This window comes from Heterodontus francisci, chromosome 33 (assembly GCF_036365525.1).
Source record: "Heterodontus francisci isolate sHetFra1 chromosome 33, sHetFra1.hap1, whole genome shotgun sequence".
NCBI classification, from domain to species: Eukaryota; Metazoa; Chordata; class Chondrichthyes; order Heterodontiformes; family Heterodontidae; genus Heterodontus; species Heterodontus francisci.
Window position 1 is genome coordinate 16919245 of NC_090403.1, and position 22683 is coordinate 16941927.

The window sequence follows — 22683 nt, forward strand, 5'->3', positions numbered from 1 at the left end:
TAAAATTGATGAGGATATACTAGATAGGCTGTATGAACTTAAAAGTAGAAAAAGCACCAGGACCGGATGAGATGCATCTAAGGATACTGAGGGAAGTGAGGGGAAATTGCGGAGGCACTGGCCACAATTTTTCAGTCTTAGACTCGGGGATTGTGCCAGAGGACTGGAGAATTGCAAACGTTACACTCTTGTTCAAAAAAGGGTGTAAAGATAAGCCCAGAAACTACAGGCCAGTCAGTTTAACTTCAGTGGTGGGGAAACTTCTAGAAAAAATAATTCAGGACAAAATTAATAGTCACATGGACAAATGTGGGTTAATTACAGAAAGCCAGCATGGATTTCTTAAGGGAAAATCATGTTTAACTAACTTGCTGGAATTTTCTGAGGAGGTGACAGAGAGGGTTGATGACGACAATGTGGTTAATGTGGTGTACATGGACTTTCAAAAGGTGTTTGAAACAATGCCACACAACAGACTTGTGAGCAAAGTTATAGCTCATGGAATAAAAGGGACAGGAGCAACACAGATGTGGAATGGACTGAGTGACAGGAAACAAAGAGTAGTGATTAATGGATGTTTTTAAGGCTGGTGGAAGGTTTGTAGTGGAGTTCCCCTGGGGTCAGTTTTTGGACCCTTGCTTTTCCTGGTATATATTAATGGCTTAGACCTTGGTGTACAGGGCACAATTTCAAAATTTGTGGATGACACGAAACTTGGAAGCATTGTGAACTGTGAGGAGGATAATGTAGAACTGCCAAAGAACAGACATGTTGGTAGAATGGGCAGATAGGTGGCAGATGAAGTTCAATGCAGAGAAATGAGAAGTGATTCATTTTGGTAGGAAGAACATGGAGAGACAGTATAAAATAAAGAGTACTATTCTAAAAGGGGTGCAGGAGCAGAGGGACCTGAGTGTATATGTACATAAGTCATTGAGGGTGGCAGGACAGGTTGAGAGAGTGCTTAATAAAGCATACAGAACCTTGGGCTTTATTAATAGGGGCATAGAGTACAAGAGCAAGAAAGTTATGTTGAACTTGTATAAGGCACTAGTTTGGCCTCAACTGCAGTACTGCATCCAGTTGTGGGCGCCGCACTTCAGGAAAGATGTGAGGGCATTGGAGAGTACGGAAAAGATTCACGAGAATGGTTTCAGGGGTGAGGAATTTCAGTTATGAAAACAGACTGGAGAAGTTAGAACCATTTTACTTGGAGAAAGCTGAGAGGTGATTTGGTACAGGTATTTCAAATGATGAGCGATCTGGACAGAGTAGATAGGGAGAAACTGTTCCCACTCATGAAAGGATTGAGGACAAGAGGGCACAGATTTAAAGTAATGGGTAACAGAAGCAAAAGTAACACGAGGAAAAGCTTTTTCACACAGCAAGTGGTTAAGGTCTGGAATGCGCTGCCTGAGGGTGTGGTGGAAGCAGGTTCAACTGAAGCATTCAAAAGGGAATTAGGGAACAGCCCGCCTCTCTACTACTCCAAATTACCAGATACCACCAACATACACACATCACCCCATGTACAAACTATGCCTGTAATGTATGGTACTGGGGACCATGCTTATGCTGGGGTAAAGTTCAATGATTGCAGGTTATCTTCTGCCAGCTCTCCCAAGTGCCTAGTCTTCATGTGTAAGCCTTCACGTGGCTATTCAACTATTAGTGGCGTTAAAGATAAGGCTGATCTGGTCTTCACCAGGTAATTTTCAGCTGGATTCACTGTATAGCCACCCAGAGTAGATTTGTCCCCTCCTCACCCTCGGGTCACCAAAGCACTGACTGAGATCTGCAAAATGATAACAAGATTGGGATTTAATCTAGGGCTGCCCAAGTCTGGAGAACTCAGTTCTACACAGAGTAGTGCAATTATCTACTGAGCCACTGAGGACACATCACATGAATTATATCATTTATGCTTGGATGCTTGTTTATCTGTGCTTTTACCTCCATGCCATCCATTGCCATGGTAGCCAGGTAATTGGGATCTTGCTTATTCCAGCACAAGCGGAGCAATGGATGATGCTGGGGATCTTCATAGATGATGGTGCTGTGCTCCAGGTGTCGAAGGTCAAACATACGCACTGAGCCATCTGCGCCCACAGAGGCAAACATGTCTCTGCCACCTCCCGCCCTGCTGAATGCAATATCGTACACCTGCAAATGGGATAGAACAGTCAGTTCGAACAATTTGGCTGCCTTATCATCAGCATTTCCAGGAGAGGAAGAGACAAAGATGATTTTTTTTGCAAATTAGTAAAGTACTTTTTAAAAAATTAAATTAAGCAAAATGAATATACAGGCCGGGAAAGGCCTTGCTTCAACTCTGGAATCAGCTGACCTCAGCTAGTTGCAAGTAAAGGTGCCACATTTAACCTTGGTATGACTAATTTAAAAGGTGGGGGAAGCAATCAGAGGACGCACCAACTCCCCCACCCACTACCCAATCACTACCCAGAAAAGCCTGCTTGAAGTGTGTGCGTGGGGGTGCACGCGTGCACCTGTGTGTATATGTGAGACCGCCGGGCGGGGACAGGATTAGGTTTGATTACAATGCCCAGCCCATTCACATTATCAACACATCCTTAAATAATGGCCATTTAAGATAATATACTAGAGACTGGCCAAACTGCAAAGAAGTCATAAACGACTAAAGTCATGAAATTTAGCTAGGTTAAAAGCACCTAGAATATTACTGTTTTTTCCCCTCCCACCCTGGGCACTCAAGTGGAGAGATTTGCTGGGGTTATGAAATTCTTTTGCTGGCAGCTTCCATTATGATTGGCTCAGTAACATTTACAAGTCATTTTTTAAACTTGCATTTCAAAAGAAATCCCCAGGCACCGTGATGCTTCTCAACAAAACACGTTTGTGGAAATGAAGAACTGTGACGGACCCTTTCGGGTCAGTGCTTTCAATTCTTCCTGCTTGGTCACACACCTTCCCCTCAGCGTTAGTTTTATAAAGAGTTATTCCGCATTAGAAATGATGTTCCACTCTCCCATTCCCCTCTTCCAACTCAACCAAGAGTAAACAGTGATTTTTCAGCTGTGCAAAAATAGACACTTGCCTTTCACCTCTAGGATCTGGGTGTAAATGCAGTCCACCCTGACTGCTTTACTGCTGAAGGGCCCTACATGAAGTAAGTTGGAAACAGTCTCCACACAATTCCTCGTAGGCCCACAGCGTAGAACTATTCTTATTTCAGCATGAATAGACAATCAATCAATCTCGTTTAAGAGGCATCTTGACAAATACATAAATAGGATGGGAATAGAGGGATACGGTCCCCGCAAGTGCAGAAGGTTTTAGTTTAGACAGGCATCAAGATCAGCGCAGGCTTGGAGGGCCGAATGGCCTGTTCCTGTGCTGTACTGTTCTTTGTTCATTTTTGCAGCAGAGTGCCTGCTGTGGGAATGCAGAATGCTTCAGTGGTACTGCACTTAATTCACAACTTTAATACACTTTTGAGGCATATTGTTTTGGGTTGAGTAGAGGGAGCTTTAATTTGTATTTAATCATGTTATAGCTGACATGGAAGCACTTGATGCAGACATTTAATATCTGACATGAAGAGCATTCTACTGCCCCGTCCCATCACCCCTTATCTATGTAAGCATGAACACCACAGAAAATCAAAAGTAGAAAAGATACAGCTCACGTCCAGATGGCAATCCTTTCACTTCCTCTTTCCCCTACACCCTATCTCACACCTGTTTCCCCCTCCCCCACAACAATTAGCCATTTTAAAGGCATTAAGCAGACATTTTAAAGTTATATCAACAAAAAGTAAAATTGCAAGTAAACGTTTTGAAAAAAGTCTATAAATTACCTAAATCACTGGTGCAGACTCAATGGACAGAATGGCCTCCATCTGTGCTGCAATATTCTATGATTAGGAACATAGGACCAGGAGTAGGCCATTCAGCACGTCAAGCCTTCTCTGCCATTCAAATAGATCATGGCTGAACAACTACCTCTATGCCATTTTCCCCCACTATCCCCATATCTCTTGATGACATTAGCATCCAGAAATCTATCAATTTTTGGCTTGAACATGCTCAATGATTGAGCTTCCACAGCCCTCTGGGGTAGAGAATTCCAAAAACTTCACCACTCTCTGAGTGAAGAAATTCCTCATCTCAGTCTCAGAATAAGGGGTAGTCCATTTAAGAATGTCCCCTGGTTCTCGACTCACCAGCCAGTGGAAACATCCTATCTACATCCACCCCATCATGTCCTGTAAGAATTTTGTAAGTTTCAATGAGATCACCTCTCATTCTTCAAAACTCTAGAGAATACAGGCCCTGTATCCTCAATCTCTCCTCATAAGACAATCCCACCATCCCAGGGATTAATCTGGTGAACTTCCATTGCACTCCCTCTATGACAAGTATATCCTTCCTTAGATAAGGAGACCAAAACTGTACACAATACTCCATGTGCGGTCTCACCAAGGCTCTACATAACTGCAAGACTTCTTTACTTCTGTACTCTAAACCCTTGCGATGAAGGCCAACATACCATTTGCCTTCCTAATTGCTTGCTGCACCTGCATGCTACCTTTTAGTGACTCATGAACAAGGACACCCAGGTCCCTTTGGACATCAACACTTCCTAACCTCTCACCATTTAAGAAATACTCTGCCTTTCTGTTTTTTCTTACCAAAGTGGAAAACCTCACACTTATTCTGTCATGTTCTTGCCCACTCACTTGGCCTGTCCAAGTCCCCTTGAAGCCTCCTTGCATCCTCCTCACAACTTACATTCCTACCTAGTTTTGTGTCATCAGCAAATTTTACAATATTACATTTGGTCCCCACATCCAAATCATTTATACAGATTGTGAACAGCTGTGGCCCCAGGACTGATCCTTGTGGTGTCCCATTAGTAACAGCCTGCCATCTTGAGAATGACCTGTTTATTCCTACTCTGTTAACCAATTCTCTACACAAACCAGTATATTACCCCCAATCCCATGCGCTCTAATTTTGTTTACTAACCTATGTGGGAGCTTATCAAAAGCCTTCTGAAAATCCAAATACACCACATCCACTGGTTCTCCTTTATCTATGTTACAAGTAACATCCTCAAAAAACTCCAACAGATTTGTCAAACAAGATTTCCCTTTCATACATCCATGTTGAGTCTGCCCAAACATATTTTCCAAGTGTCTAGTTACCACACCCTTTATAATAGATTCTAACATTTTCCCTACTACTGACATTAAACTAACAGGTCTATAGTTCCCCGTTTTCTCTCTCCCTCCTATCTTAAATATGAGGTTACATTGTTACTTTCTAGTCTGCGGGAACCTTTCCAAAGTCTGTATTATTCTATATGATAATTTTTTCCACTTATAATACACCAACAGTAGAATCCTGTTATGATCAATTCAGGTGGGTAGCTCAGATAATCACTAAGCAGCTGATTGTTAAATCAAAGTATTTCTTGACATGCATTGAGGATCCCAGGATGTCCCCGACGTGCACTTTGCTACAGAACAGCGCTGCTGAGAATGTCAATGTTTTAAGTTTACCTACAAATGCATTATGCAAAACCTGCACTCTATGATCTGTTTCTCAAAGCACAGGATGCACAATACAAAACTACCAAGTCTCAATGAGGCTAGCAGCTCAGGAAACCCATTTTCAGTGGCAACTTTAAGTATAGCTTGCAGCCCGCTGCATATGACCCACACTCTGGAAAGCAGCTGCACAAGTATGATGCAATATTTAAAAAAAAAAACAGTTGTTCCATTCATTCATAAGATCATAACAACTAGGAGCAGGAGTAGGCCGTCCAGCCCCTCGAGCCTGCTCCACCATTCAATAAGATCATTGCTCCATGTGCTCAAATCAGCCACTGAGTCGAGCATTATTCAGTCGCTTAAAATATGTAGCATCATTGCTCAGAAGAGTTACTGAATCATCCTCCACATTTTTTACAACTAACCAGTTAAGAACATTTACAGCCCAGTAGTAATAGTGCCCAATTCTAAATGTTAGTACCCATTGATATGTTGGGTCACGTAGATTAACAATTATAGAGAATGGAAATGCCACCAAGTGGTCGCTGCAACTAAACTGTACTGATCACTGTAAATGATTGCAATAACATAGCTTTGGATCAATAGTCATTGTTATAAATGATTGATCATGAGAAACTATGCCCAGTATAACAGTGTATTACAGGGTTCTCTTAAGAAGCAAAGCACTACTGCTTGAAAAGTTAAATGACTGTGGCAGCCTCACACTGGTGCCTTCACTTTGTTCTCTGTGCACATAAACCACACTCAACCCTCGCCAGCGACCCAATTAAAACATTGAGAGGATAATTACAGCATCCCATCAGCTAACCTAGCAGAAATCTGGAATCAAAAGAAACCCTGTGCTCTGTACTGCTCAGCTGCATGCTCCCTTCACCAAGAGCCTTACTAAGGACCCTCGTACCCTGCACTGAACAAGCAAGCAGATAAGACCTCATTACCTCCTTATCATGAGCAATGAGCTGCGTTTTCACGTGACCAGAGACCAGATTGACTCGGCCAAGCACCTGTCCCGTCTCCAGACCCCAGATTGTACAAGTGGTGTCTATGCTGGAAGTACCTGCAGGGAAAAGAGCAGCAGTCAGAAATCTCACCATTTTAGGATCAAGATATGGCTGTTTACTCCAAACAAGCCTAGTGCTGCACCACCCCTGCCCCCACCATCCCCCCACCTCCCCCCCGGCCACGGTTTTTTTTTTGAGAGATCCCTCAATCCTTTCCAGCAAAGGATTGTCTCTTAAACCCACCATGTTGTTCATTTTAACAACTTTTCTCACTAAGTAATTCCATAACTCTATTACTCTTTGGGTCAAACAGCTCTCTGATATTCCCTTTTCATTCATCGACTTCCTGATTTTTCCATTTGCTTCCCATGGAATTTGAACCCTGCAACTTAATGAACTTTGCCTGGATCAACTTTTGTCAATTTCCTTTATATTCTTAGAAACTTTATCAGATCTCCTTGAAAACTCTTCTACACAAGTCCAAATTTCTAAATTGTACTTTTAATTTAATTTAGATTCCTAGAACCATCCTAGTTGCTCCCCTCTGTACATACCGAAGGGTTTTAACAACTTTTCTAGTTTTTAGTTGTATTCCCCTGGCCTTTGAACCCTTCACCATAAACAATTTACCTCAATGAGCTCTGTCAATACCGTTCAGAATTTTTCAAGACTTTAACGGGACTTAATTTTGAAAGAAAACACAGTGAAGGTACTAAAATTCCAATTTGGAAGGGGAGATAACTTACAAGACATCAAAATCCTCTTGCTTTCATTAAAACTGGATTGTTTATTTTACAAACATAACGATTAGGAACAGGAGTAGGCCACTCGACTACTCGAGCCTGTTCCCCCATTCAACAAGATCATAACTGATCTGATTGTAATTGCAAGGGGAACTGAATACAAAAGTAAGGAGATTGTGCTTCAGTTATACACGGCATTGGTGAGACCATATCTAGAGTACTGTGTACAGTACAGGTCTCCTTATTTAAGAAAGGATGTAAATGGGTTGAAAGCAGTTCAGGGAAGGTTTTCAAGACTAATACCTGGAATGGGCAGGTTATCTTATGAGGGAAGGTTGGGCAGACTAGGCTTGTATCCGCTGGAGTTTAGGAGAGTAAGAGGCGACTTGATTGAAACATACAAGATCCTGGGGGTTTTTGACAGGGTGGATGTGGAAAGGATGTTTCCTCTTGTGGGAGAACCTAGAACTAGGGGTCACTGTTTCAAAATAAGGGGTCGCCCATTTAAGACAGCGATGAGGAGTAATTTTTTCTCAGAGGATCAGGAGTCTTTGGAACTCTTCCTCAAAAGGTGGTGGCAGCAGAGTCTTTGAATGTTTTCAAGACAGAGATAGATAGATTCTTGATAAGCAAGGGGGTGAAAGATTATCGGGGGTAGGCGGGAACGTGCAGTTGAGGTTAGAATCAGATCAGCCATGATCTTGTTAAATGGCGGAGCAGGTTTGAGGGGCCGAGTGGCCTACTCCTGCTCCTAATTCGTATATTCGTATGTATGTTCAACACCACATTCCCACCTACCCCTGATAACCTTTCATCCCCTTGCTCATCAAGAATCTATCTGCCTCTACCTTCATAGCCAGGTGAGACATGAATGCAGCAAAAAGAAGTCCAATCACTCCACGCTGGAGACAACAAAGCCTTTGTCAATGCTAGGCTCTCGGAAGGGAAAAGGAAAACCTTTTCAGTAAAATGTCACAAGGGGTGCGCACGCTTGCCAGGCCAAAAGGGCTGGTGATGACAGAGAAATACAGATACAAAGATGGTAGTGTGATTGCATCACAGCACTTCCCCACCCATCTGCTTCAACTTTGTTTTAATAAATATTTTCCAAAACGCCTTGATTCAGTGCTGAAAAATTTTGCTTGCCATAGAAATTGCTATGCAACATTGGTGAACTGCTAAGCAAAATAAATGGCTTTGATTTACTGTAATTTATTGCCCAAAGCTCAGAATCCTTCCTAAATCTGGTACAGTTCTTCTGTCCTTCTTTCTTAAATCCTGTCAATATGAAAACGCAGCTCCCCGAGGGTTCAGTATATAATTGAGTTAGCCACATTCAGTGACAGCAGGGGGCCATAGTTATTCTGATCTGGAGGTGGGTGGGCAGGGGTGGGAGAGGAGGGTGATGGTGGAAGAGAGGTGAGCAGTATCAGCCAGGATCTCCATTCCCAATTGTTATCCAGCGGCCCCGGCTGGATACACAGATGCAAACTCTGAATAAGAACAGGGTCATGCTCTGCGATGTCACACAAGGTACAATAACCAGCAAATGCTCAATTGGCCTGGAGAACAAGCATCTTCAAAAGGGAGAAAGAAAATTGGAAAACAAAAAACATTTGGCATTTAAGACAAGGTAAACATTCATCTTTGTCCTGCTGTTTAGTTCTGTCACCTTGACTCCAGCGACACTCATGTTTCCAGAAGTTACACAAACAGGCCTCAGATTAAACAGTGGGCACTGCTCTCATGTTGGAGGTTCTGGCTTGAAGAATTTTCCACTACAGCACCAAATTTTAGAACAGCATCTCTCAGGTGAAAAAAACTGCAGCAATGCTAAACCTTTTCAAAGAGACTCTGGAGGCAAATATATCCCCTTGGAGTTCAGAGATTGCATTAAAGTACTCCCTAGTTTTCTGTGTGTTTCTCTAGAAGGTGCCTTTTAGCTATTTTTTTTTTTAAAAAGAGATACGGCACTGAAACAGGCCCTTCGGCCCACCGAGTCTGTGCCGACCAACAACCACCCATTTATACTAACCCTACAGTAATCCCATATTCCCTACCACCAACTACACTAGGGGCAATTTACAATCGCCAATTTACCTAGCACCTGCAAGTCTTTGGAAAAGAGGAAACCGGAGCACCCGGCGAAAACCCACACGACACAGGGAGAACTTTCAAACTCCGCACAGGTAGTACCAAGAATCGAACCCGGGTCCCTGGAGTTGTGAGGCTGCAGTGCTAACCACTGCGCCGCCCCATACTCCAGTCTAAACAGGCGAGAGATGGTAATGACTCAATGGGTGAACGAACCACCAGACAGACCAGGACGATCGCAGAATTCCAACTGTACCTAAAAGCTGAAATGGCTCCGCCACTGCAAATAGCTACAGCACGGTGTATGTCACATTGGTTATAATCAGCTGGGATTCTGCAACTGGTGTCAGCGGACAAGAAAAAGGAATCATAAAAGAAGTCAAGAGTCGACACCCCTGCACGTTAGCAACTTGAACTGGGAAGGGGTCAGAGTTATATTTTGGGTGGACAGGATTGTGGTCTATTGCCCCTTCCACCCCAGCAGGAGACTGAATCAAACCTAGCCTCAGCTTAAGAGACAACAGCATAAACATAAGGCAAAGAGTGGGGAAGGTTTCAATAAAAATATACAAGATATAACAGACTTGGATTTTGGGATTGATTAATCATGATGATAAGACATATCTGTATCAACATGCATACAGCATCAGAACTATATGGGACAGGCTAGATGGAGCGTTAGTCTTTTCCTGTCTGACATTTTCATCTGTATGATCACACAGGGTGGAATATTGCCTTCAAGCAGAATGCAGATCCAGCAATCTGGATTGGAGAACTTGGCTTCTTCGGGAACAGCAGGTAGCAGCAGAGACACTGGCTCAATTTCATGGGGAAGCAAAGATAAAGCTAATATCTAAGCAGTGGTAGCAGCAAGGCAACAGTTTAGGGACACTGGAACAGGAGACGACCATTTAGCCCCTGAGGACTGTTCTGTCATTCAATGAGATTTACAATTGATCTAGAATCAACTGCTGTTTGCAGAAGAGAGTTCTAAACTTCTACCACCCTTTGTGTGTAGAAGCGTTTCCTAATTTCACTCTTGAAAGGTCTGGGTCTTATTTTTAGGCCATGCCCTGAGGCAGAGACTTCAAACCAGGGAAACAGTTTCTCTCTATCTACTTATCTGTTCCCCTTAATTTCTTAAAATCTTGGATCAAATCCCCCATTAACCTTATAAATTCCAGGGAATACAACCCTAGTTCATGTAATCTTTCCTTGTAATTTAACCCTTGGGAGCCCAGGAATGAGCCTAATAAACCTACGCCACACTGTCTCCAAGGCCAATATATCCTTCCTAAGATGTGGTGCCCAGAACTGCTTGCAGCTGTAGTCTAATCAGGGCTTTGTATAGCTTCTACCTCTTGTTTTCTAGTGATTTAGATATAAAGGCCAGGATTCAGTTAGTCTTTTTGGATTATTTTCTGTAGCTGTTCATGATATTTTAAATGATCTATGTACATGGTCCCCAAAGTTTCTTTGGACTGCCACTGTTTCTAGCTTTTCACCATTTAGAAAGCATCTTATTCTATCCTTTTTAGGTCCAAAGTTGATGACCTCAGATTTGCCTACATTGAAATCCATCTGCAATAGTCTGCCCATTAACTGAATCTATCAACATCTCTTTATACTCTATGCTTCCATCTACACTGAGCATCATAATGTCTTTGGCAAATTTGGATATGTGGCTTTCTATCCCATTATCCAAGTTACTAATAAATACGGTGAATAGTTGAGGCCCCAAAACAAATCTTTATGACACCACCCTTAGTGTACAGAAGTGGGAGGGTTGTGACCTAGTTTCAGGGAGAGTAGCACAGCATCAACAGCAAAAAATATTAAATTAAGTTTAAAATTATGTAAAGATGTAGTTGCCATGACAAAAATTAGAACTTTCATCCCCAGTTTAATATAGTTTTATATAGTGTTTCAATTGACAGCCACGAGTCAACTGTGTATCTTCTATATCTGGAAAATTTCCTTTGTTCTGTGTTACGACCAGGTGAGAAAGGTGTGTAGAGGTCTCTTTCAGCCTTCACCTGGTCTTACCCATAACAGGGTTTAATTTTAAACACACCATGTTTTTAGCTCCCCCTTGGTGAACCCTTGTTCACCGCTATTCAATTATAAGGCAAGGAAACCAGGTTTTCTTAAGTTTAAAGAAGAAAAGTTGAAATTTATTAAACTTGAACTTAAACTCTAATTCGGTTGATGCCTACGGATACACGACGCGCCCATGCTAGCAAGCATACGCAATACACATGTGCAAATAAAGACAGAAAAGAGAAGAAAAATAAAGTGGAAAGGTTTAAGGCCGTATCTGAAGAGTTTTTGTTATGGTTCTTCGAGCTCACTGTAGAGTCCTTGATTGTCAGTAGATCTTGCTTTTCGTTGAGGCCCAGTATTATTCTTAAACCTTGTTCGCTGTAGCAGACTTTTCTCTCTTGGGGTTCATGTGTCTTCAAAGGATTCAGAGAAAGAGATGGGAGAGATTGTCTCAGTCCAGGAGCAAACAGACACTCTCAGTTCAAACTGTTTGTACAATTCAGAAAAACCCAGGTTGCCAAGCAGGTTAGTCTTGTGACTAACTGGTCTGACCACGACTTGGATTGTATCACCTTAGCAGTCTCTGGAATGCTTCTCTGACACACAATACCTGGTGATCAAGGTCCATTGTGGGTTGAATGTGTCAGGGAACGGTCCTTTGTCCTTCCAATCACTGTCTGTTAATATGCAAATATCTTTTCCAGCCACGGTTGATCTGTTTAACAAGTCCTTTCTTCACTCCAGTAACAGTTTAAAATCAATGTTCATGACAAAATTAACGTGCCTCATTCTAAGCAGGTGGGGGCCTAGCATGACATCTGTGATAAAGTTATGAAACGTAAGTCCGCATGACTGGCAATATCACAAACAGCTTTCATCAATGTTAAATCGAGAGTGCTCTCTGTTGAACATACCCTGAGGTATCTTCAATTGAATGAAACACACAGTAACCTCATCTAGTTACTCTATCTGCATGAATACACTTTTGAACTGTGGATCAATTATGTTAGGAACAGTATCTGAAGTAAATGCTGGAAGTATATGGCCTTTGTTGTCAAACAAGCTGAATAAATAAACCTTCACTATAATTCAGGTTTGGAACTGGCATTATTGTTACATAGAGTGAGACACCATTATCATTTTAAAATAAAAACAAGAAATGCTGGAATCACTCAGCAGGTCTGGCAGCATCTGTGGAAAGAGAAGCAGAGTTAACGTTTCGGGTCAGTGACCCTTCATCGGAACTGACAAATATTAGAAAAGTCACAGGTTATAAGCAAGTGAGGTGGGGGTGGGGCAAGAGATAACAAAGCAGGTCCAGAATGGACATGGCCACATAGCTGACCAAAAGGTCACGGAGCAAAGGCAAACAATATGTTAATGGTGTGTTGAAAGACAAAGCATTAGTACAGATTAGGTGTAAATACACTGAATATTGAACAGCAGCAAGTGCAAACCTGAAAAAAAACAGTGGGTAAGCAAACTGAACAAACTAAGATGAAATGAAATAAATGCAAAAAAAAAAAAGATTGTAAAAAATGTAAAAAAGAATGTAAAAAAAAAAGAAAAAATAACTAAAAATGAAAGTAAAATGGGGGGCTGTCATGCCTAATCGGTAAATGAGATGCTGTTCCTCGAGCTTGCATTGATGTTCACTGGAACACTGCAGCAATCCCAGGACAGAGATGTGAGCATGAGAGCAGGGGGGAGTGTTGAAATGGCAAGCAACCGGAAGCTCAGGGTCCTGCTTGCGGACTGAGCGGAGATGTTCCGCAAAGCGGTCACCCAGTCTACGCTTGGTCTCCCCAATGTAGAGGAGACCACATTGTGAGCAGCGAATACAGTACACTACATTGAAAGAAGTACAAGTAAATCGCTGCTTCACCTGAAAGGAGTGTTTGGGGCCTGGGATAGTGAGGAGAGAGGAGGTAAATGGGCAGGTATTACACCTCCTGCGATTGCAGGGGAAGGTGCCATGGGACGGGGACGAGGTGGTGGGGGTAATGGAGGAGTGGACCAGGGTGTCGCGGAGGGAACGATCCCTTCGGAATGCTGACAGGGGAAGGGAGGGGACGATGCGACTGGTAGTGGCATCACGCTGGAGGTGGCGGAAATGGCGGAGGATGATCCTTTGGATATGGAGGCTGGTGGGTGAAAAGTGAGGACAAGGGGGACCCTGTCACGGTTCTGGGATGGAGGGGAAGGGGTGAGGGTAGAGGTGCGGGGAATGGGTCGGACACGGTTGAGGGCCCTGTCAACCACAGTGGGAGGAAATCCTCGGTTGAGGAAAAAGGAGGTCATATCAGAAGCACCGTCATGGAAGGTAGCATCATCAGAGCAGATGCGTCGGAGATGGAGAAACTGGGAGAATGGAATGGAGTCCTTACAGGAGGTAGGGTGTGAAGAAGTGTAGTCGAGGTAGCTGTGGGAGTCGGTGGCCTTATAATGGATATTAGTAGACAACCTATCCCCAGAGATGGAGACAGAGAAGTCGAGGAAGGGAAGGGAAGTGTCAGAGATGGACCATGTAAAGGTGAGAGAGTGGTGGAAATTGGAAGCAAAGTTGATAACGTTTTCCAGTTCGGGGCGGGAGCAGGAAACGGCACTGATACAGTCATCAATGTACCGGAAAAAGAGTTGGGGGAGGGGGCCTGAGTAGGACTGGAACAAAGAATGCTCGACATATCCCACAAAAAGACAGGCATAACTAGGACCCATGCGGGTACCCATAGCGACACCTTTTACTTGAAGGAAGTGCGTGGAGTTGAAGGAGAAGTTGTTCAATGTGAGAACAAGTTCAGGAGGGTGGTGGCGGATGGGGACTGGTTGGGCCTCTGTTCCAGGAAGAAGCGGAGAGCCCTCAAACCATCCTGGTGGGGGATGGAGGTGTAGAGCGATTGGACGTCCATAGTGAAGAGGAGGCGGTTGGGACCAGGAAACTGGAAAATGTCAAAATGACGTAGGGCGTCAGAAGAGTCACGGATGTAGGTGGGAAGAGACTGGACCAGCGGAGAAAAGATAGAGTCTAGATAGGAAGAAATAAGTTCAGTGGGGCAGGAGCAGGCTGACACAATGGGTCTGCCGGGACAGTCCTGTTTGTGGATTTTGGGAAGGAGGTAGAAGCGGGCTGTCCGGGGTTGTGGGACTATGAGGTTGGAAGCTGTAGAGGGAAGATCTCCAGAGGAGATGAGGTCAGTGACAGCCCTTTGGACGGTGGCTTGATGTTCGGTGGTGGGGTCATGGTCCAGAGGGAGGTAGGAAGAAGTGTCCGTGAGTTGGCGTTGAGCTTCTGCAAGGTAGAGGTCGGTATGCCATACGACAACAGCACCACCCTTGTCTGCAGGTTTGATGACCATGTCAGGGTTAGACCTGAGAGAACGGAGTGCCTCAAGTTCAGAGGGGGACAGGTTAGAGTGAGTGAGCGGGGCAGAGAAATTGAGACGACCAATGTCTCGCGGACAGTTTTCAATGAAGAGATCAAGAGCGGGTAAGAGGCCAGGGGGAGGGGTCCAGGTAGAGGGAGAATGCTGGAGGCGGGTGAATGGGTCTGCTGGTCAGGGGGAGGACTCCTGGTCAAAGAAGTGAGCCCGGACCAGGAGGCGACGGAAGAAGAGCTCAACGTCATGCCGAGCGCGAAATTCATTGAGGTGGGGGCGTAAGGGGATAAAACTGAGACCTTTGCTGAGTACAGAACGCTCAGCATCAGAGAGGGGGAGGTCAGAGGGTATAGTGAATACACGGCAAGGGGTCAGATCAGAAGGGGTGGGGTCAGAGGGAAGTGAAGCGGAGGGAGGATCTGGAGGGGCATTAGTCCCCATCAGCTGCTGGAGCTTGCGTTTATCATTTTGCTGCTCAATGTAACAAAGCTTGATCTTCAAACAGAGAAATATCTGACAGCCCAACCATCTTTAGAAATGTTTATCAGGTTCAACCTCATTAAACATATGGGAGATAGACTGAACCCCCTAAGCATTGTCTATTTATCAGATTTAGAATCTTTCTAGGAGTTTGAGAGATGGGGCTAGAACGATGAACATTTAAACTAGAAGTTTGTATGTAAATTGAGGATAATGCTTTATAGTCTCTACATTTTGCCTGTCAATTATCTTAGTTATAAATAAAACTGGATACAGAACCATGATATTAACAGTTACATTTGCCATGGACTAGCAGTTACCTCAAAACACAAACTTAGTTTTATTAATATGCAGATATAAAGATGGCAAATCGGTCAACACCAATAACAGGTAAAATAATGACGGAAGTTCAAGGGGCTACAGTATAACACCAACAGCTTGACGAGAAACAGTCAGCATAGATTTACAAGAGGAAGAACATGCCTGATAAACCTCAGACGTTAAGGATACCACAACTAAAGTAGAGAGAGCTTATTTAAGCTTTCAGAAAACAGAGGATTTCCAAGTGAAAGATCTGAATTTAACCAAAGTAGCAATCTAGTGAAAAATGTGGAATTGAATAAGAAGCAAGATTTTTAAAAAGTGAATCAGAACAAGTGAGAATTATGGTGTCAGACAGAAACTGAGTCAGAAACTTTAGGGACTTTCAAACGGCTTTTAGATAGGTATATGGATAAAGGAGAATGATGGGGTATAGATTAAATTGTCCTTGACAGAGGACAAAGGATCGGCACAACATCGTGGGCCGAAGGGCCTGTTCTGTGCTGTATTTTTCTATGTTCTACAGTGGGGAGACGGTGAAGGTAATATCATAGGGTTCGATGCTTGAACCTCTATTGCTAGTCTACATAAACAACCCATTTACCAAAACCAGTCAGTCAGACTTGCTAACATTAAAATTGGGAGATCAAGAGAGACAGAGGACACAATAAAAGGACTTAGATTAGTCATACAACTGGGCAGACAAAAACACATGGATGTTAATACCAACAAATGTAAAATACTGCATATTATGCAATTACTGTCTCAATGGAGCAAATTAATACAAAGAGAATTAGAAAAAGACTGGGTGTAATGGTGGACTTGAAGAATCCAATATCTAGGCAATATGGTAAAGCAATTTTTAAAAAAAAACAAAGACTATACAGCCAGAACAGCAGAGCACAGTCTGCAGAGATTACAATGTACTGTTCAGCCTTCATGTGGAGTATTGAGTTCAAAAGCACGAGCTATTTGTAGAAAAAAAGAGTTATAAAGATAAAGAAAAAAATCATATAATCAAGCTCTATAGTCTAGATAAAAAATTATAGAGAGCTCAAAGCGTCTAAAATATATAAAACAGTTCTGACGAAGTCATTGATCTGAGACATTAACTCTTCCTCTCTCCACAAATGCTGCCAGATCTGCTGAGTATCTCCAACATTTTGTTTTTGTACTCCTTTAAACTGTCCAACAAGTATAGCAGGCAAATTGTATTAACATGAAGACGACCACTCTGTTTATATACCTTAAATTTCAATTGAAATAAAGAAGAGCCCTACTCTGCAGAGACACAGGACATTTACAGTGGCAGATAAAGGCTTAAAAAAGACAAATGGAACAAATGGATCTAGAAGCATAGAATACAAAGACAAGGAGGTAGCACTGAACCTACAGAAGACCTTAAAAGTTAGACCACAGCATGAGCACTGAGAGCTTTGAACATCCCACTAACAGGATACAAATGTAACAGAAAAGGTTCAGCTCAGACTGACTAAGACTATACCAAAGGCAAAGTGTTATAGCTATAAAGTGCAACTTGAGATATATTTTCACTGCAGCTGACATGGCTAAGGATTGATCTGAATGAAGAGTCAGCGAGAGAAGGAAGGGTTATGATTGTTGTCAAGATGTAGACGAATAAGCATAAATTTCAGATAATTAAAGGAAGGCTAAATTTTATTCAAAGTGGTGGAATGTAAAATTCTCTGCTACAAAATTTATTGAAGCCGAATTCATAAACTCTTAAACAATTATGTAATTACTTGAAAAAGAGATCAAAGCGAATGGGGGGAGCGAGAAGAACGTCAGCTGTAATATTCTACGATTTTTTAGAGAAGGTAAACTCAGGCAACTACTTCAGGTCAGATTATTTGGAAAAGCCTTTACTCAGAGCAATGCATTTTGGTTCGGTAGTTTGTAGGAGACAAACACATTAAAGAGGCTTCAAATGGAGTTGGATGTGAAGATGAGGAAAGTTCAGGTACTGCAGGGATGAGCTTCAAAAGGCAAATAGCTTTTTCTTGTCCTTGACTGTTGTTTTGAAGTGATACTGCAGTATGAGCACATATCTTTAGTACACAGTGCCCAACTCCTCCCTCACCCGACACAGGGCCTGAATGAGTACAGTCAGGGGTAATGGAACACAACATGCTAAACCACTTCCGGCTCACCAGGCTCTGGACTTAACCACTCAGAAAACTAACTTAATTTAGTAAATTCAACCCTAAGAGGTAAGATTTCCCTTAATCTTTCTTCTGAAATATGGAGAACATGGAATCCCAATAAATTCTCATTTCTACCTTACAACAGTGACTATACTTCAAAAGTACTACATTGGCTGTAAAGCACTTTGAAACGCTCAGTGGTCATGAAAGACACTATATAAATGCAAGTTTTTTTAAAATTTCTTATCTTTTCCTACCTTTTATCCTGAAGAAGTTGATTCAATCAAATCAGGAGCACCGCCAGCTCTTCAATTCCTCAATTAGGTAGAATTGCAAAATCTTAAGACACAGAAGGCCAATGGGCTCATCATGCCTTAGCCAGCTCTTTGAAACAGCTATCCAATTACTCCCACTCCTGTGCCCTTTCCCCCACCCCAGCCCTGTATTTTTTCCTTTGAGTACATATCCAATTCTCTTTTGAATGTTACTAGTGAATCTGTTTCTACCCCTCTTTCAGGCACTACCTGCCGGTACAGGAGTGCAAAGGAAACCCGACCCAAGTCCGAATGCTGGACCCAGAGGCCCGACCCGACCCACGCCGTCGGATCAGAAGTAGGAGTCCTGGCTGATTTTCTGGCCAGAGTACCAGGTGTAATTACTTCTCTTCCTGCTCCAGCACCGTTGCCTCTGGTGTCCCCCAAGGATCTATTCTTGGCTCCTCCTATTTCTCAGTTACATGCTTCATCTCAGTGACAACATTGAAAACATGTTAGTTTTCACATGTATGCTGATGACACCCAGCTCTACCTACATAAGAAATAAGAGACCACACGATCTTTCAAGCCTGCTCCGCCATTCAATGCAATCATGGCTGATCATCTGCCTCAACTCCACCTTCCCGCCCGCGGCCCACATCCTTGATTTCCTGAGAAATTAAAATTCTACCTATCTCAGGCTTGAATATATTCAATGATGGAGCATCCCCAACCTTCTGAGTGAAGAAATTTCTCATTTCAATCCTAAATGGTCACCACCTTATCCCAGGGCTGCGCTCCCATGTTCTGGATTCCCCAGTCAGGGGAAACAACCTCTCAGTGTCTGCCCTGACAAACTCCTTCAGAATTTTGTATGTTTCAATGAGATCACCTCACATTCTTTTAAACTCCAGGAAGTATGGCTCAGTCAGCCACTCATCATAGGACAACCCTCTGATCCCAGGAACCAATCTAGCAAATCTTTGCTGCACCACCTCCAAGACAAGTATATCTTTGGTGTCACATTAGAGTCCGAGATGAGCTTCCAATCACATATCCTCTCCATCACGAAGACAACCTATTTTACCTCTGTAACGTCACCCGACTCCACCCACCTGTTGAAACTCTCTTCCATGTCTGTTACCTTTAGACTTGACTATTTCAACACACTCCTGACCAGCCTCCCATGTTCTCCCTTCCATAAACTTGAGGTCATCCAAATCTCTGCTGCCCATCTCCTTACTTGCATCAAATCCCATTCACCCATCACTCCTGGACTCTCAAATCTACACTGGCTCCCAGTTAAGCAACACCTCTAATTTAAAAATTTCATTCTTATCTTCAAATCCCTCCATGGCCTCATCCCTCCCTATCTCCGTAATTTCCAACTCCAAAACCCTGACTGCGCTCATCTAATTCTGACCCCTCGAGCATCCCCAATTTTAATTGCTCCACCAATGGTGATCATGCCTGCAGTAGCGTAGGCCCTAAGCTCTGGAATTCTCTCCCTAAACCTCTCTGCCTCTCTATCTTTGTCTCCTCCTTTAAGATGCTCCTTATAACTTACCTCTTTGGCCAAGCTCTTGGCCATCTCTCCTAATATTGTCTTACGTGGTTCAGTGTCAAATCTTGCTTTATAACATTTTGTGAAGCACCTTGGGACATTCCATTACATTAAAGGCACATAAATACAGGTTGTTGTTTGCCCCAGCCTAGTTTTAACACACCAAAACTGTACTGTACTAACTGCTGATCCTGCTGATTCATTCACGTAGCTTACTGATATACCAGACTTTACACACGAGACTATTAAAGAAGCACCTGCAAATTTATTTTGCAGTTTTGAATAGTCCTAACTAGAAAATGAACAGATTTTGCTCTTGCTGCAACGGATACCATCTACGCAGGACAACTTGTTATTCTGCAGATGGTAATGAGTCACCTACAATCTGCACAGGGGTACTGGATCATTAACTATTCTGTATATGTCAAGTCAAGGGCAGGCTCCCAATCACTAGAATCACCAGAAGCCCTTGTACTAGTGAGCAATATGTAACTTTGAAGTGTTCCCAAATAGCGTATGAACTGCCAAGTGGAAGTCTTTGTATAACTGACTCGACCGGGTTCATTTGAAAATCTGGTAATCTTTTGAAATGACAGTCGCTTTTAAGTTTATTATAAACTAGCTTTAACACAAAAACTTTTTTTTAAATTTAACTAATGTCCTCGTATTTAAATAGTTGCAGGGTGCTGTTTCAATCAGCTTGTTCCCATTGGGATTAAAGATATTAGTAGGAGGATTAATGAATTGGCTGTTATGACCTCTGCAGCATCAGAACAAAATAAGACTGGCTAAGTGCTTAAAAAATATAAAATAAGTTTTGAGTAGTTCAACCTCACTCAGATACCGGAGGATGGCTGATATAGGAAATCATAGAACAGTTACAGCACAGAAGGAGGCCATTTGTGTCCATGCTGGCTCTCTGCAAGACTCTGCATTCCTCCAACTCTGGCCTTTTCCGCATCACCGCTCCCTTCGTCCCACCATTTAGATATGGGGGGAGGAAAAGATAAAGGGATGGGGAGGGGGTGCGGATAAAGGATGGGGTATAGAGTGATTTAAACAGAGGAAGAGAATGTTGGGGACCAGGAGCCACTGTAAATTAGTGAGGACAGGGGTAATGGGTGAGCTGAACTTTGGGATAAAATACAGGTAGCAGAGTTTAGGGTGAGCTGAACTGCAGCATGTAGATAATTGAGCAAAGATTAATGGAAAATCACTCCCCCTGACAGTATATTTTAAGGCAGTCAGAAAGTAATCCATCGGGTGCCAGGACTGAAAAAGCAGCTGATTCCCAATTCCACATTAATAACTGCAACCCCCCCCAACACCTCGATTATTTTGTTTCCAACAAACCAAGTGGGCCGTTGTTGTTTACAGTAAAGAGAGAAAGAAAAAAGGCATAGGCACTTTGCACAAGGCCCACATTCAATATGCTGATTATTTTAGGCAGGTCCCTTGAAACCTACTTGCACACCCCGGTTGAGATTCTCTGATCTAATTGACTAATCCAGGCCGATAGCTTTTGCTCAGAATGCCGAGCAGAACTCCCCTGCTCTACTGTGAACAGCACCGTGGGATGTTTTTAGTCTGAAGCAGTCCATGTTCATATGCAGCAAGACATGGACAGCACTCAGGCTTGGGCTGATAAATGGCAAGTTACATTCACGCCACATAAGTGCCAGGCAATGACCATCTACAACAAGAGAGAATCCAACCATCTCCCCTTGACATTCAATGGCATTACCATCGCTGGATCCCCCACCATCAACATCCTGGGGGTTACCATTGACCAGCCATATAAGTACTGTGGCTCCAAGAGCAGGTCAGAGGCTGGGAATTCTGCAGCGAGTAACTCATCTCCTGACTGTCCACCATCTACTAGGCACAAATCAGGAGTGTGATGGAATACTCTCCACTTGCCCGGATGAGTGCAGCTCCAACACCAAGAAGCTCGACGCCATCCAGGACAAAACTTGGCTCCCCATCTTCAATATTCATTCCCTCCACCACCGACGCACCGTGGCAGCAGTGTGTACCATCTACAAGATGCATTGCAGCAACTCACCAAGACTCCTTCGACAGCACCTTCCAAACCCACGACCTCTACCACCTAGAAGGACAAGGGCAGCAGATGCATGGGAAAGCCACCACCTGCAAGTTCTCCTCCATGCCACACACTATTCTGACTTGGAACTATATCGCTATTCCGACACTGTCATTGGGTCAAAATTCTGGAACTCCCTTCCTAACAGCACTGTGGATGTACCTACACCACATAGACTGCAGCGGTTCAAGGGCGGCGCAGTGGTTAGCACCGCAGCCTCACAGCTCCAGCGACCCGGGTTCAATTCTGGGTACTGCCTGTGTGGAGTTTGCAAGTTCTCCTTGTGTCTGCGTGGGTTTCCTCCGGGTGCTCCGGTTTCCTCCCACAGCCAAAAGACTTGCAGGTTGATAGGTAAATTGGCCATTATAAATTGCCCCTAGTATAGGTAGGTGGTAGGGGAATATAGGGACAGGTGAGGATGGGGTAGGAATATGGGATTAGTGTAGCATTAGTATAAATGGGTGGTTAATGGTCAGCACAGACTCGGTGGGCCGAAGGGCCTGTTTCAGTGCTGTATCTCTAAATCAAATCAAAATCAAATCAAAGGAGGCTGATCACCACTTTTTCAAGGGCAATTAGGGACGGGCAATAAATGCTGGCCTAGCCAGTGATACTCACATCCAGTGAAAGAATTTTTTTTTAAAAAGTCTACTCAAGAGGGCAGATGGCGCTTCTGTTGTTAATATCACAGCTGAACAACAGCACCTCTGATAGTGCAGCACTCCATCATATTACACTGAAATGTAACAGTGACCATAATACAGTTAGTTTTAGCATAATCATGGAAAAGGACAAAGATAAAACAGGAGTTAAGGTTCTAAATTGGGGAAAGGCAAGTTTACGAAACATTGATGATCTGGTGAAAGTAGACGGGATACAATTACTTGAAAGAAAACCAACCAGTGGCAGGCATTCAAAAGCGAGATTCTATAGACACAGTGTAGGCTTGTCCCCACAAAGATAAAGGTGGTACGGCCAAA

At 43.2% G+C, this 22683-nt stretch overlaps 1 protein-coding gene across 1 annotated transcript in view; it reads right to left on the reverse strand.

The window, feature by feature from the left end:
• The window catches only part of dcaf7 (ddb1 and cul4 associated factor 7), a 56524-nt gene that overhangs the window by 18604 nt on the left and 15237 nt on the right, over positions 1-22683 (reverse strand). Inside the window, exons 3-4 of the mRNA XM_068013121.1 lie at positions 6496-6614; positions 1954-2163 (exon numbers count right to left, since the gene is read on the reverse strand). Of these exons, the coding sequence (XP_067869222.1) occupies positions 1954-2163; positions 6496-6614 (329 nt within the window). The remainder of the gene's footprint in view (positions 1-1953; positions 2164-6495; positions 6615-22683) is intronic.